The 17,009-nt window shown below is 45.5% G+C and overlaps 1 protein-coding gene across 2 annotated transcripts; it reads left to right on the top strand.

Annotated features, from left to right (window-relative positions):
• The first annotated feature begins 10,660 nt into the window (after nucleotides 1–10,660).
• Nucleotides 10,661–14,499, top strand: LOC147344769 (oncomodulin). 2 transcript variants are annotated; one of them, XM_086373925.1, is made up of 5 exons: nucleotides 10,661–10,788; nucleotides 11,415–11,482; nucleotides 12,101–12,233; nucleotides 12,684–12,793; nucleotides 14,177–14,499. In XM_086373925.1, exons 2-5 carry the CDS (start codon nucleotides 11,422–11,424, stop codon nucleotides 14,200–14,202), a joined length of 330 nt encoding a protein of 109 aa, XP_086230051.1. In that variant the 5' UTR covers nucleotides 10,661–10,788; nucleotides 11,415–11,421; the 3' UTR covers nucleotides 14,203–14,499. The 2 variants fall into 2 exon arrangements, with proteins under 2 accessions (XP_086230051.1, XP_086230050.1); XM_086373924.1 differs by lacking the exon at nucleotides 14,177–14,499 and having other exon boundaries at nucleotides 12,684–12,882.
• The last annotated feature ends 2,510 nt before the right edge of the window (nucleotides 14,500–17,009 follow it).

Here is a 17,009-nt window from a genome sequence, read left to right as displayed (position 1 = left end):
GGAGTGCAGCCCACGAACTCCGAAGGCGCGGGTGGACCGGGAAGACATGAGCACAGCTCAATGTCAGCATTTTCTTTCTACAATGCTCCTCAAAGCCTGAGGAGACCCCTGCAGAGGTTAATGTGCAAATAAACTATGACTGATGTTTGCCATCAATTCCACTGAGTCATTACAGCAAATCTCAAAGAGGAAAAAAAAGACATGAGAAGTGCTGTCATCGTTGGGATTACTTAAGGCATGAGACGGGCAGGCAGAGAGGAGGAACTGTCCTCTCCTGCAATATTTGGGTGAAAAATGCTGTATACTGTCCTCTGAGAGCCAGTAAGAAGGCTGGGGGGAGGGGTACAGGGGGCCCTGAAGGCAACAAGAGGTCTAAGGACACCCAGAATGCCAGTTGGATCATTACTGAAGCCTGGAGTGATGGATCCAACGTTCTAAACATGGGATACAGTCCTAACAGAAAGCTGGAGGAAGAACCCAAAGGTAAGAGGAACTAAAACCCAGGAAACATCAGCGTTCTCACAAGTGGGAACCCTTTCCCGAACCTGCACTTTTTTCAAGGCCACTGGCAGCTGGCGTCTTAAAACAAATTCCTGGGACTTCCCTGGCAGTCCAGCGGTTAAGACAAATGTCTTTTCATAGCAACTGAACCATAGCTGTGGCTTCTTGTTTGTTTTTGACATTTTTGGCAGAGGAGACTGACGTTTGCAGAGTTCTTTTTTAACACAAAACTTTTGTATTTACTTATTTCTTCGGCTGTGCTGGGTCTTCGCTGTGGCGTGCGGGCTTGTCGGGTTGCCCCTGGCTCTAGAGCTCGAGGGTTCAGCAGCTGCAGCACGTGTGGATGCTCCAGTCGCGGCACGCGGGCTTGGCTGTTTCATGGCAAGTGGGGTCTTAGTCTTTGACCAGGGATCGAACCCGCATCCCCTTCGTTGGAAGGCAGTTTCTCAACCCCTGGACCACGGGGGAAGTACCTGCAGAGTTCTTTATGCGTTCTCACAGCAGCCTCTCCATTGACTGCGGCCAGGACAGGCCCTTCTGAATAATGATCATCTCACTGGGACTCTGCTCTCTGTGTCTGACAAAAGCAGCAGGTAGTCCATTCAGTTTAGAAAGAGCAGGGAGCCAGGGAGATTTCAGTAGGAAGATAAAGGCTGGCACATTCTCTGAAATTCAGCTTAGTTTCCTCATCTGTAAGGAAACATGAATACCTGACTTTTGGGAACATTCTGAGCTGTGAGATACACAAGGGTTTAACACACATTTAAGTGGATAGGCTGTGTATGGCTTTTTGCAAGAGCAAAATAGGCAACACATGAAAAATGACTGGCTTTTATTATCTTACACGTCAGCATTGCTGGGTCAACAATGCTGTTTAGTTGCTCAGTCGTGTCTGACTCTGCGACCCCATGAACTGTAGCCCACCAGGCTCCTCTGTCCACGGGATTTCCCAGGCAAGAATACTGGAGTGGGTTCATATTTCCTTCTCCACGGAATTTTCCCAACCCAGGGGTCAAACCTGCATCTCCTGTACCGGCAAGTAGCTTCTTGACCGCTGAGCGCCCTGGGAAGCCCCAACAACGTTTGGATAAATAATAAAACAATGACATACACAATTCATACATTGTTATATTTTAAACCCCCAAAGTTTGTTTTTCTTCCTTTCTTTTTAGCAAACACTTTGTAATTTTATAATGATATTTTCACACAATATTCTACTGTCAATAATAAGCTCAGGGACTAAAAAATTAAAGTGCAATTATATTCAAAGTATGACGTTTGAATATATTTTCATCAAAAACACATACATAATAAAGGTAAAACATTTAAAAATCAAAATTATTTACGTATGTTTTCACAAAATTGTTTTCTTCTGAAGCATTCAAAGTCAGCTACAAATAAATGGTAAAATACAAACTATAGTTAACAAAAACCAAAATTTTAATCAAAATGATTTAAATAAAATGAAAGTGTTTAATGTTTTAAAATACTCACAGAATTTCATTAAACCTTACTAAATTCTTCTAAAGAGGAAATAGTTCACAATTCTAGTATTCAATGTCTAACTAATTGTCAATGTAAAAAATCGATATCACACTTATCTCATGTTACATCTAGACCTATACAGACACAAATCAAAAATAACATGAGTTGTTTAATACTGCACATTTTCCTTAGTCATCATGTGGGATTGTTTTAAATGACAAGCTACTTTGTAAACACCTCTGAAACTACAAATTAAAACACCAAGAGAAGGAAAAAAACAAGACATTCAGCACCACCAGGAAACAATACTTTTTTATATGAGAATCCATCATAGTCAACGTATCTGAAAAAGGACTTGACATCTTAACTAATTTTGTCTTTTGTTTTTTTCCTAAGATTCCTGCCACTCAGATCTGCCCTCCTCCCCAGTCTCTGAGATCAGGAGGGACACAGACTCCGTATCTCCGGAGTTGTCTTGTTTTGAGGACACAGAGCAAGAGATGTGAAGAAGCTTTTCCCTGGGGCCTGAGCTGTGTTAGCCGGGCAAGCGGATGCTCAGTTACACGTCACCCAGGCTCAAGTGACAGGAGGGCCTGGATTTCCCTCTCTTTTCCTCTCTCCTTTCTCTTCCCCTTCTTCTTTATCTGTATTTAACCTTCACACACACACACACACACACACACACACACCCCCCACACTACATACAAGCCAGGCTAGTGACTTGTTCATTCATTTACTGAAAGTGTCACCGTCTTGCCAGGTATCACTCGAGTGCTAACCATCCTAAGAGTAGTCCAGATACTTGTTATGCCAAGTCAAGCTATCCTAATGTGATCATATCTTAAAGTCCTATATCCTGTGTTGCCCTTAGAAATCCCCCAAGTCCATATATACAGTGGAATCATTGTTGTTTAGTTGCTCAGTCATGTCTGACTCTTCTGCGACCCCATGAACAGTAGCCCGTCAGGCTCCTCTGTCCACAGGATTTCCCAGGCAAGATTATGGAGCAGATTGCCATTTTCTTCTCCAGGGTCTTCCCAATCCAGGGATCGAACCTGCATCTCCTGCATTGGCAGGTGGTTTCTTTACCACTAAGCCACCTGGGAAGCCAAAATGGAATAGTACTCAGTCATGAAAAAGAACAAGAAATGCCATTGGCAACAACATGGATACAACTAGAGATTATCATACTAAGGAAAGTAAGTCAGAGAGAGAAAGACAAATACCATGTGATATCACTTATATGTGAAACCTAAAATATGACACAATTAACTTATCTATGAAACAGAAGCAGAACCATGGACATAGAGAACAGACTTATGGTTGCTGAGGGGGAAGGGTTGGGGGAAGGATGGACTGGGAGTTTGGGGGCAGCAGATGAAAGCTATTATACATAGAATGGATAAACAAAAAGGTCCTACCGTATATAGCACAGGGAATTATATTCTAGATCCTGTGATAAACCACGATGGAAAAAATATTTTTAAAAAAGAATGCATATATGTATAACTGAATCACTTTGCTATATAGCAGAAATTAACATAACACTGTCAATCAACTATACTTCAACTAAAAAAAAAGTCTCCCTAAGGAAAAAGGTCCAGACCACACTAACCCTGGATCTTAAGTCAATTATCAAAGGGAACAGGTGGGTGGGCTTCCCTGGTGACTCAACGGGTTTTGCAGCATGTGGGGTCTAGTTCCCTGGCCAGGGCTTGAACCCAGGAGGTCTGCACTGGGAGCATGGAGTCTCAGCCACAGGACCACCAGGGGAGTCTCTGGACATTGCTTAACTTAAGACTTCAGATTCCCACCTGGCCCACCTTACAGCTAGTCACACACCCAGATGAGGCCAGGCCCTCTGTTGTCCACTGCTGGAGCCCCTGGTGCTAGTAAGAGCCACGCCCTGAGGGCTGAAGCTGAACCAGCCACACATACGGCCCCTGCTTCTCAGGAGATTCCAAGAAAACCAAGAAGTAAACCAAATAAATTCAGACCGTGGTAAGCATTCTCGAGAAACCAAACACAGAGTGAGGAGATTAATGGGGCTGTCATGGAGGGAAAAAAATGTTTTCCTCCAATCTCTTAGGTTTAGTTCATGGGACCTGTGAATTAAACTGACAAAAGACAGTTAACAGGAGAAAAGGTAAAACTTTATTTTACCTGCATGGGAGTTCACAGGAAAGAAGGGACACTCGATTACATGCCATCTTAACAAAGAGTATTGAATTCTAGAGAAGTGATTAGACAAAGGGAAGGGGGTTTAGGCTTCTTGGGGTAATAGATCACAGGGAAGTGACTGGGAAATATATGGAGAACTAACGGATGATACGGGTTCTTTTAGAAAGGTCTGTTTATGCAGACTCCTCTTTGCATCAGCGCTCTACCTTTAAAAAAAATTATTTGTGTATTTGGCCTTGCTTGGTCTTAGTTAGATTCACAGTTTAATGGTCAGAGCACATATGAAAAGAGAACTCAGAACTCTGACCCACCATCTGCAGCAACCACCCAATAGAAGCCAGCCTGTAAGTCAGACTTGTAGCAAATGAGACCACCATCTCCAGCAAGTAATCCAGGAAGCCAAACTAATGCCCATCACAACTGGCCCAAAACAGTGGAGACTGGATTAATGACTGACAGCTCACTTCACTTTGGCCCTTGCTTCCAAATTAGGACCAACCAGAGAAAGCCAAACATGCTCCCAACATGCTCACATAGTATGTCCAGCTTCTATCAGCCGGGCTCCGGCTGCTCCCGGGTGACAGCCTCCTATCAGAGCATACCTGAGTCTTCCTCTTTTTCCACTGTCAAACCTTCCTCTGCCTGCCTTTACGGCCCTGCCAAACACAAGAGATGGTGCCTCTCTTGCTGCAGGATGCTCTGAACAAATAGCCCTTGCCTGTGCTCATTTTGTTTATATCCACATGGGGAAACAGACTTGAGCAAACAGACTCTGACCCTCCTGGCGTGCATCTTACTTCCCTGAGGGCAAGAGACACGATTCAAGTGACCACAGCAAGTAGGGCCAGCAGCTGTGATTTTGCTGCTGAGAGAAGCATGGTGAGAGAGAAGCACGGTGGTTCAACCGCCTGTGAAGTTGGGTCTGATCTACTCTTCAAGTCTGGGCTTCCTGGAAGAAGTAACATTTGAGCAGAGCTATAGAGGCTGTGTGTGTGAGACACCTAAAAAGCGAGAGGAAAGAGAAGACTGTTCCAGGCAAAGATAACAGTAAAACAAGGCCATGGCTGGTGGAAGGGTGGGTAACTTGAGGGTCTGATGTGGGAGATAGTGAGATGAGGCTGGAGAAGTCTGCAGGGGACGGATCAGGAAGGGTCTTCAAGGCCGTGCGAAGGACTTCTGTCTTTATTCCAAGGGCAAGTGGAACCCAGAGAAGGGCTTGTGGTCTGGCAGAAGAGGTCAGGGGGAAGGGGCAGAGGGGAGCCATATGCTTTGTGTTTTAGGTTGAATCGTGTCCCCTAAAAATAGGCTGAAGTCCTAACCCGCATACCTCATACAGTGACTTATTTAGAAAAAAGGTCACTGCAGGTGTGTAATTAGTTAAGATGAGGTCATACTACAGTCGGGTGGGTATTTGATCCATTACGACTGGTGTCCTTGTAAGAAGAGGACACAAAGGGGGAAGATGGCCAGGGGATGACGGAGGCAGACCGCAGAGTGACGCAGCTGCAAGCCAAGGGGTGTGGACGACTGCCCGCAAATGCAGACCGCAGAGTGACGCAGCTGCAAGCCAAGGGGTGTGGACGACTGCCCGCAAATGCCAGAGGCTGGGAGAGGCAGGCAAGGGTCCTCTGTCAGAGCCTTCAAGGGAAGCAGGGCTCTGCTGCCACTGTGGTTTGGGCTTCTGGCCTCCAGAACTTGAGACAACAGATTTTAAAGCCACGCAGTCCGTTAGGACAGCTCTAGGGAACTGACACTGCTAGGGTTTTGGAAAGATCCACCGAGTGAGGCTGGAAGGGGAGCCCAAGCGGATGAGGGCTGGCCTGTTAGGAGTCCTCCGCGGCTGTTCCCCAAAGAAATGATGGCAGCTAAGGGGAGGGTGGTGACAGTGGGGCATGCAGAGAAGATGAGGCTGAGAAATGGAAGGAGGAGACATCCACGGAGAGAGGACGGAAGTCAATTGTGCTTTTATCTACAGCAACACACACACTGAACAGAGGGCCTCAGACACTTCCAAGAAGTTAGTCACCAGCGAGACAGCTGGGGTTGCGCGTAGGCGGTGATGAGACCTGGGTCAGGCCGGTGTGGCTGGAAAGACTACATCAGAGAGCTACAAAATCAGCAGGTGTGTGGGCTCAGAGTAGGGGAAGTCTGTGGGATTAAGAGCCCCACTAGGGATTTGGAGGGAGAAGGCAATGGCACCCTACTCCAGTACTCTTGCCTGGAAAATCCCATGGACAGAGGAGCCTGGTGGGCTGCAGTCCATGGGGTCGCTAAGAGTCAGGCACGACTAAGCGACTTCACTTTCACTTTTCACTTTCATGCATTGGAGAAGGAAATGGCAACCCACTCCAGTGTTCTTGCCTGGAGAATCCCAGGGACGGGGGAGCCTGGGGGGCTGCCGTCTATGGGGTCGCACAGACTGAAGCGACTTAGCAGCAGCAGGGATTTGGATAGAAACCGGTGACTGGGGACAGCATCAGATATCTGAGAGACAAGTATGATCTGACAGTCCAGGGCCTGTGGCAGAAGCAAAGCCCAAGCACACAGCTTGACGGAGTCACGAATTACTCTTCTCCCTGCTGCCATCTTCCCACTGCAGACAGTGCTAGTCGATCCCAGTATCCATTCCCTCCATTCTGGGAAGTCCCTACCAATCGAGTGGAACAGATACACAAATGAAATACTCTAGCAATTGCAGGACAGGGTGGGATTCACCAGGGGACACTGAGACCCCTCTGGACATTTGCAGACCTGCTCTTGGCTCCATGATCCTCAGAAGAACTCTGAGAAGTTGATGGAGCAGGTATTTGCATTGCTCCTACTTCCCAACAGGGGAAACTGGGGTCCAGAGTCACATGGCTAATAAAGGACAGATCTGGGCTCAAATTAAGGTCTATTTCCAATGCTTCTTTCTTCTCTTTCATGGGAATTGGTGACCAAAACAAGGAAGACTACTCAATCAACAATTTTTATTGTGGTGAAATATACATAACATAAACTTTACCATTTTAACTATTTTAAGTGTACAGTTCTATGGTTTTAAGTGCATCCACGCTGTTTTACAACCATCAACCACCATCCATCTCCAGAATGTTTTCATCTTCCCAAACTGAATCTCTGTCCCCCTTAAACACGACTCCCCCTTTCCCTCTCTCCTGGTGGTTACCCTTCTATTTTCTGCCTCCACAATTCTGACTACCATTAAACACGACTTCCCCTTTCCCCTCTCCTGGTGGTTACCCTTCTGTTTCTGCCTCCACGATTCTGACTACCATTAAACACGACTCCCCCTTTCCCCTCTCCTGGTGGTTACCCTTCTGTCTCTGCCTCCACGATTCTGACTACTTCCAAGTGGCACCAGTGGTAAAGAATCTACCTGCCAATGCAATTGATTCAACTGCTGGGTCAGGAAGATTCCCTGTAGAAGGGAAAGGTAAACCACTCCAGTACTCTTGCCTGTAAAACCCCATGGACAGAGGAGCCTGGCAGGCTAGAGTCGCAAAGAGTCGGACACAACTGAGCCCTGATTGAGGCGCCTCAGAGTAGTGAAATCACAGTCTTTGTCCTTCTGTGTGAATCAACATTTTGATCCCCAGATTGCACGTAGTGGGATTCACGTCAGAATCCTGGTTACATTCCTGATTCAGACATCATTTACTGGGTCTCTGTTTATCTTTAGGTTCTATCAGAAAAACAGCATGAATATCTAAAGTGTCTCGGTTTAACCCATATGCTGTTTTCATTTAAATGAGCAGATTTTTTTAAATGTCTTTCTATGGACAGTTGTAAACCCTGCCACAGAAAGAAAGAACTCAGCCAGTTTCTATGGCAACTTAATGTCAGCAACCTAATTTCTTAAGACCTATTTTCAGAAACTGTGTTTTTTTTTTTAAGACTGGGCCAAGTGGATGCTGTCTGGAAATCTTGTTTTCAGGTTCTTTTTGCTGTTTTTATATATCTATTCATCATATACTTTCCAAGCACCTAACTAGGTCAGGCACTGTGCTAGGCATTTGAGGCAACATCATGTGGGCAAGACAGAAACAGCGCTGACCTGAGGTTTGGTAATTTAAGAGATGCTGTAGGGACGTAAAAAACACAGTTGCGGTTGCCAGAGGAGAAAAGCGGGGAGGGATGAATTAGGAGTTTGGGATTAACTCATATACATTACTATACATAAAACAGGCAAACAATAAGGACCTATTGTAGCACAGGGAACCCTACTCAATACTTTGTAATAACCTATGAGGAAAAAGAACATGAAAAACAATACATGTATGAACGCAGAAATATGAATCGCTTTGCTGTACACCTGAAACTGACACAGCATTGTAAACCAACTATATTTCAATAAAAATAAAAATCTTATACAATGCAAAAAAAAAAAATGCTGTAGGAGATCCTGAGAGAAACTTTTCATTGATAACACTAGCAGAAGTAGAGGCATAGCAGCAGGGGAATATATCTGGGAGGAAATTGAAGATGGTTGTCCAGATTTATGTACCCCCAGGTAAGAGTCCTGAGATCCTTCTCTAAAAAAACACTGAATAATTATGATTGCAACATGGAATCAGTTTTGACTTTTAAAACACATGGATTCAGCCTTCGAAAAGAAGGAAATGTCATATGCTACCACATGGATGAACCTTGAGGGCATTTTCCTAGGTGAAAGAGACTAGTCACAGAAAGACAAATACTGGACAATTCCACTTATAAGGAGCATCTAAAGCGGTCTAACCCTTAGAGACAGAAAGTAGCATAGTGGTCGCCAGGGGCTGAGGGAAGGAGCATAGGGAGTTCTTAATCACTGGGTACGGAGTTCAGTTTTGTCGGATGGAAAAGTTCTAGAGAGATATCCCTGGCAGTCCAGTGGCTAAGACTCCTCACTTCCACTGCAGGGGGCTCAGGTTCAATCCCTGGTCTGGGAAGTAAGATCCCAAGTGCTGCGGCCCAGCAAAAAAAAAAAAAAAAGAAGAAAAAGGAAAAAAGTTCCAGAGGTCTGTTGTCCAACCACGCACATGTAGTTAACACTACTATATGTACACTTAAAAAAAGTTAAGATGGCAAATTTTATATTCTATGTTTTCTGCCATAATTTTTTTTTAGAAAGTAGCACAGTGATGGCCACATAAGGACTCAATAAAAGGTTTGCGGAAAGCCAAAAAACCCAAAAAACAAAACAAAAACAAATTATGAGGTCCCAAGTCCTGGCCTCATATATTTTCTGCAAATTTTAGCTATGGGGTTGGGAATGGGTAGTTATTTTCCCCTTTTTTGCCTTTTTAGTAGGTGCAATTTAAAATACAGCTGAGAGCAACACAGATGCAACTAGACATTATCATACTAAGTGGAGTCAGAAAGAGAAAGACAAATCCCATATGATTTTGCTTATATGTGGACTCCAAAATATGAGACAAATGAAGACTTCCTGGGTGTTCCGGTGGTTAAGACTCCACCTGCCAGTGCAGGGGACGTGGGTTCAATCCCTGGTCAAGGAAGATCCCACATGCTGTGGGGCAGCTAAGCCCGTGTGCCGCAGCTACTGAAGCCCACACACTAGACCTGTGCTCTGCAGCAAGAGAAGCCGCCGGGATGAGAAGCCCACACACCGCGACCAAGAGCAGACCCTGCTCATCACTGTGACCAGAGAAAAACCGCTCGCAGCAAGGAAGACACGGCACAGCCTAAAAGATTAATTAATATCTTTAATAAAATATGACACAAATGAGCCTATCTGTGAAACAGGAACAGAACCACACTCATAGAGAACACACGGATGGTTGCCGAAGACGAAGGAGCTGGAGGAAGGATGGAGCGGAGGTTGGGGTTAGGAGACGTAAGCTTTTATATACAGAATAGATAAAAACAAGGTCTGACTGCATAGCACATATTTAATATCCTATGATAAACCGTAATGGAAAAGGATATCAGAAAAGAATGTACATATAGGTATAACTGAATCACTTTGCTGCACGGCAGAAATTAACACAACATTGTAAATCAACTATATGTCAACCAAAAAAAAGTACAGCTGAGCAACAGCAAAGTCAAGGCTTTTTTAGAAAGCCATCTAACCCATCTATCCCCTTGGTGGGACAAAGCTTTGTACCCATCTGACACTGACCCTGAGTCTGTCAGCCCTGGCCTGAGGTTGGCCTCACACATCTAAAGTTTCAGAGGCCAACAACAGACCTGCCTCTGATGGCAGCCACTAACATCTGCGGGGGGAGCCCTTTTCAATTGACAAAGGCCCCTCAGATGTGTTTACCTCACTTCAACCACTGTTTCCTCTTTACCAGGCCTCTGGTGTCTTGACACTTGGCCAGCAGGGTTGGTTTGCAAAATTGAAACCTTAGTTAAGGCTTGTTGAGGTTTGGTTTTGAAAACTGGCTGTTCCTACCCACATTCCTTTGAGATATAAATAGAAAAAAAAAAGGTTTAATTAGTAAAACGAGACATCTGAGCTATGTCCACCTGATCCTTGAAAAGGAAATCTAAGAGGTTCTTCCTATCGCTTTTTCAATCCTATATAAGGTACGTCAGTGAGGTAGCAAAAGCGCATCTGTTTATTGGCTCCTTCAGTTCTTTTTCCTGATTCTTCTTGGAGGAAAATCTAAAACAGTGAGTAGCTGGTGGACCACCCAGATCCCAGACTCTTCTTTCCTACATGGATTTTAGGCTGGTGCATGCGGTGCTCGGGTTCTTTTCCCGTGGAGTTGACACATGGGTGGATTTTGATCTCTGGTAAATGGGTTGTTGATGTCTCTGATTCCCATCCTTCGGGACAGAAGGGCATCCCTTCTGTAGAGAGTCTGCAAGCAGCCCAAGCTCTGTCCTTCTGTAAGTGAAACTTGCAATGTTGCATTTCTCTGGCTAGTGTATTAAAATGCCATTGCATTTGTAACATGGTCTACTTCTGAATGGCTTGTAGATGTCTGTATAAGTGGTTGATGATGTGAATATATATTTTTTTTACAAGAAAGCAGCATCAAATCTTTCTTCAGTTTGTATTTTTTAATTTCATCTTTGGCATATATTCAAGAGAGGACACTGAGACGAAGGGGGCTGGAATCTTTTCAGTATTTGGTTTTTATTTGGATATTATGTCTTAGCTGGTCATACGCTTATTACACTTTAAAATCGCTCAACAAATGTGCAGTTTCTGTGGGCCTTGGGGGGTGTGCTCCCCCGAGATGTGCATGTTTCTGCTAGGCATTTACCACATCTCGATTATTTTGTGAGAACAGGTGGAAAATGAGCATCTCAGATGTCCTCAGTGCTGACGACATCGCAGCGGCCCTGCAGGAGTGCCAAGGTAAACGGGAAGCGAGGCGGCGGCGGCTTTCTCGCACAAATCGGTAGCTCCTGAAAAGTTACAAAAATTAAAATGCAAACTGGCTGAAAGTGCATGGGAATCAGAGGAAGAACTTATTAACTAGATAACTACATGATAGAAATAGGAGATCTGAGCATAGAATCCCTTTCTGTATGGTGAAAGAAACTTACTAAACATGAAGAAAAAAAAAAGGAATCAGTGGATCCCCGTAGCCTGTTTGAATCCTATGATTGTGTTTCTCTCATCAGTTAGACCAGTGGGGCTGCCATCCTGGATACCCAGCCTGAATAAAGGGCATCAGGAGGCACAGACGAGAGGAGGCCAGAGAAGAGGAGATGGACAGAGTCAAGTGGAGAGGGAAATCTGGGGAGGGGGAAAGGAGATGAGAGTATGAAGGCATGTGGTCTTGGCTGCCTCAGAATCCAGACCCAGTCACAGCCCTACTTGGCCTTTAAAAAAAGTTTTTTTAAACAGAGCATCCCTGTAGCTCAATGATATTATGTAAAGTAGTTTTAACATCCTAAGTTGACATCACTTTGGTCCAGAGACAGAATGCAGTCCAACGAGCATCAGAATAACCTATTCTCTGTTTTTCAGATCCAGATACCTTTGAACCCCAAAAATTCTTCCAGACATCGGGCCTTGCTAAGATGTCAGCCAGTCAGGTGAAGGATGTTTTTCGTTTCATAGACAACGACCAGAGTGGGTACCTGGATGAAGAAGAGCTGAAGTGAGCTTTGTCCTAAGCCCGACCAGCACCCCAACATTGTTAGGTGGGGCTGGGGTGCAGTGGAGGCCAGTCTCCCCAGTATCTTTCAATGACCAGCTCTGATGCTGGTCACTCAGTAGATTCTCATGAAAGAGCAGAGCATGAGGCAGTCAGCCACGCTGACTCACAAAACACTAAATATGAGCACCAAAGACTTGGGGACAAAAAGTCATTAGTCTTAGGAGTATTCCTTGGCAAACTGACTTAACAGCTAACTTCTGAAAAAAAGAATTTTTTAAACAAAAGGTCCACTAGTCTCGACAATGAAAGAAGCTTTTGCTTGCTAAGATCTTGACTGATTATTGTGGTTGCTGGGAACAGATGGTTTGCTTCAAGGGGAAGAGAAAGGGGCGAACACAGAAATGTGTGTGGTTTTTAAAAACATTCCCCTCAATCTTCACTATCCTGTAGGTTTTTCCTCCAGAAGTTTGAGAGTGGTGCTAGAGAACTGACCGAGTCAGAAACCAAGTCCTTGATGGCAGCTGCAGACAATGATGGAGACGGGAAGATCGGGGCTGATGGTATGTTCACACCTGTACACGGCAGGAGAGACTTGAGCTCAGGCGGCATCCGGGGCAGGGGGGTTAGGCCATGAGGTCAGACAAATACAGGTTAAAACCCCCCTACCTTCAGCCTGCTGAGCCTCAGTCTTTTCATCCATAAAAGTAAATTGAGGATACAAATGATCTATGTCAAGACTCTGGCGTGGGGATATACCACAGAAGGTAGTCCCACTGACCACTGTCTACGAACCAGAAAATACCCTTCACCTGACCACGGTACTAGCTACTAGCCTGGCCCAAGACACCCTGATGTACCTGAAAAACAATGTTAGGGATCTCCAGCGGTGGGACTTGAGTCTCCCTGAATAAGGGAGAATTGACGTTCTCAAGTACACCTCATACTGAAGTGTCTGCTTGATCCTTTTGAGTAGGAAAGGATCTTAGCTTGCAAGGGTTTAAAGCAATATGTTTTCCTGGACATCAGCATACCAAGGAGGCAATACTAAGAGAACACGTAAATCAGTCACCATTTGCGCAGCCTTCTGCGTGCAGAGCCCTGTATTCAAATTTCATCGTAACTGCATGTCTGGAGGATTATCTTCATCTGCTGCTGTCATGTTACCACATGTTTTACCTACTCCGTGCATGTCAGCTCAGGAGAACTTCTGTGTGTTCCTTATGGTGGTACTAATTAAAATGTAAAAAATCTACTCAAAATGATACCACCATCACTTACTACACGGGAGTTAATGTAGCCTGTATGGATAGAAAAATAGTTTAGGTAAGGGAAGGTAGATTTATTTAAACTTACTCATAAGGTGTCACTGACAGCTTTTTCAAACAAGCAAAGCTTACCAATAAATATAAAACAAATCCTAGTTTTCAGCTTCACTCTGTGGCATCCACACCTTATTATTATCTCTTAGTAATATAAATTTGGGGGGCAAGGTTAGGGTCCAGTGGAGAAAAGTTAGTGCAAAGTCCCAAACCATTAAATGTTTCCTAAATATACAATAAGTAGCTACCCAACAGGAGGAGGAGACCTCCCATTTCTGTCCTGAATTGACCAGACAAAAGGCTGAGTGAGCACAGGTACTGTGATGGGCTGCTACAATGGGCTGCTACATTTCGTCAAAGCGAAATGACTGGATTGGCAAGTTCTAACACAAAGGGCTCTGATGCAAAATTAAAGATGTTTGTTACACTAGATTCGGCAGGAGGATGGAACACGCAGGCTGTCAGTGACATCTTTTTTTCTTTCTGCGCCCTTGGAGGGGGCCATGGCCATCATCTGACGATGCGCTTGGTTCTCTTTCCTCCTCAGAACCCTCACTGGCAGTAGCCTGTCTGTAAAGTGCCAAGCCTTCCCCGCTGACCCTGTTCTCACCTCTTCTGTTCTAGAATTCCAGGAAATGGTACATTCTTAAAGGGCCCAGACTGTGGAGCTAGAATCGGCTGGAAGGCCTCCAAAGCCCCAGGAACTGGGACACCCACCTCCTCCCCCTAATTTATTAATTTCCCCCAAAATGCTTCTACAGTTTGTCCGTTGTGTTAGTGAGGTCATCCGTGTTAGACAGTCATCCGTGCTGTGTTAGACAGTCATCCGTGCTGTGTTAGACAGTCATCCGTGACTTTTTGGTGGTGGGTGTGCCCTAATGATTCCTGTAAGGCCAGACAAAAATGCCTTTTAAAAAAATCACCCAATAAAGACACCTTTCTCATCATCTGCTGATGTGTGGGTGTGGTTTCTTCCTCCATGAGGGATGAAAGCGATTTGAAGACCGAGGGAAGAATTTCAGGAAGATTTCTGGTCTTAGCCGAGCGCTAAGCCATCCTTACTTGCGTTGTGCACAAGCGCACAGGGAAAGGAGGTTCGGGGAACAAAGTCACAAATAAATGGCATCATCAGGCTAGGATTTTCTCAGCAATTTATCTGAGTCTGAAACGCCTGTGAAGAGATTTTAGCCAGCGGAAAGTCATGCTTGCTTATGTGTTTTCTGCTATTGGGTGTTAGGTTGTTATAAGAGAGATTTAAGTAAAAGCAAATAATACAAGACAGAAACAAGTGCAGGGCTACAATGGCCCTAAAGCTAAGGAAACCTGCAGTGCTGGCTGAGACGAGCAGACATTTTCAAGCTGTTTTTTTCCCTTAGGAAAACAGTCTATCAGAGACTTGCTGGCTCTGACCAAATCCCCGGCCACCCCCTTCTCCTCCTCCCGCCTCACCTGCTTCCTCCTCCTCCCTTCTCCTCTCTCCTTTCTCAGCCACCATTTTCCTGGCTCTTATTTGATACCACCTGAACCAACTACACCCAGAATTGCCCGAACATTTGAGGCGAGACTCAGGTTCCCGTTACAGGTCTTTCACTAGGGTGGGGCAACCTCAAGCCAGGAAATTCTCATTAGGCTGACTTCCAGGTGGCAGGTTTGAGCTGTTCTCTCGGGCTGACCCTGCGGGTGAGGACTCCTGGGAGGAACAGAGGCACGTTCCCAGAGCGAGTTTACAAGCTCACGCTTCTTACCCCGATACCCAAGCTCACAGTGCCCTGGCCCCTCTTGGGTTTGCCACCATCCTGCTGAGTGGCTTATCTACTTCAAACTCCTGTTCTTTGGAGTTTGTGGCAGAGCAGATTTTCAAAGTGCGGGCTATGTACTACAAGGGCTATGTACTATCAAGGTGATTTTATGGGGGCAGGGGCCAGCACTGTTAAATGTGATGGCTGTGTATTTATTTTAACAGGTGTCAGAAACATATAAGTGGCACAAACTGTGTTTTAATATCGCTGCTTTAAATTAAGGCTACTAGACATTTGGAAGCATACTGAGGGACCTCCTTGATGGTTTAGCAGTCTAGTGGTTAAGACTCTGAACTCCCAATGCATGGGGCACAGGTTCAGTCACTGGTCGGGGAACTAGGATCCTGCATGCCACACAGAGCGACCCAAAGGGAAAGAGAAAGTGTACTGATTTGAAGAATATTAAGTCACGCAGAGGGGCTTCCCTGGTGGCTTGGTGGTAAAGAACTGTCTGCAATGCAAAAGGTGCAGGAGACGTGAGTTTGATCCTTGGGTTGGGAAGATCCCCCTGGAGGAGGGCACGGCAACCCACTCCAGTATTCTTGCTGTGGAAATCCCAAGGACAGAGGAGCCTGGCAGGCTATGGTCCATGGGGTCACAAAGAGATGGACACAACTGAAGCGACTGAGCACACACGCACACACGTCATGTAGAAAGGACAGAACCCATAAAGGCCGTTTACAGAAGACTCAAACTGGGGAAATCCAGCCCCCAAATGAAGCCCTCTTTGGGGAGGGTCACAGAATGGAAGTGTGTCCCTTCATGGCCAGCTCTCTTGTTCCCCCTCCTATTGCACAGCTGTGCCCTCATGCTCTCCTCCTCCACATCCCTCCTGGAAGGAATTGGGCTAGTTCCTCTATACCTGTAGCTTCCCTGGGTATGTGACAGTTTCTCCCAGGTACCAGCAAGAGGGCCTTCCAGGCCAATCCTGATGCCCTGGGAGGCTTGATCCCTAAAACAATCCACCACCACTACACCACATGGACACTGATCCTCCTGACATTTCTGTTCACTCCACTGGCTCTCCCCAAGCAAGGGCTTTCAACCCAACAATTCTGAAGGGAGAGCCTTTAAATAACTCAGTGTGATCATGTAGCCTTCTTCCCTCGGGCTCTGGACACCATATGCCTCGAAGAAACAAAATGAATGATGTTGCTTTTTAGACAGTTTAACTGACTAAGCAATCCATTACCCACTGGAGTAGCAGAAGTAGCCTCACCCCCGCAAGGTAAAGACTGTGGGCTTCTCTTATTTCTTTTCTGTCAAGAGGGCATCTGTATGGAAATAATCACTGGAGGGGTTGTTCAGAGCACCCAGGGGACTTCCCTGGTGGCTCAAATGGTAAAGAAGTTGCCTGCCAATGCAGGAGACCCAGATTCAATCCCTGGGTCGGGAAGATTCCCTGGAGAAGGAAATGGCAGCCCACTCCAGTATTCTTGCCTGGAGAATTCCATGGACAGAGGAACCTGGCAGGCTACAGTCCATGGGTCACAAAGAGTCAGATACGACAGAGTGACTAACACTCACAGGGGACACTGTGCCATGTTCTGAATGTCTTAGGGAAATTGTTTAGAGGATGGATGGATACAAAAGGATGAATTGCCATGTTTTCCATACATAGAAAGACAGTTATTCATGAACTGTGTTCATTCCACTGT

The sequence above is a fragment of the Bos grunniens genome, chromosome 25, assembly GCF_055505025.1.
Source record: "Bos grunniens cultivar Pamir isolate PY7600 chromosome 25, Bosgru_T2T1.0, whole genome shotgun sequence".
Classification (NCBI taxonomy): Eukaryota; Metazoa; Chordata; class Mammalia; order Artiodactyla; family Bovidae; genus Bos; species Bos grunniens.
This window is presented reverse-complemented; position numbering and strand designations above follow the sequence as displayed.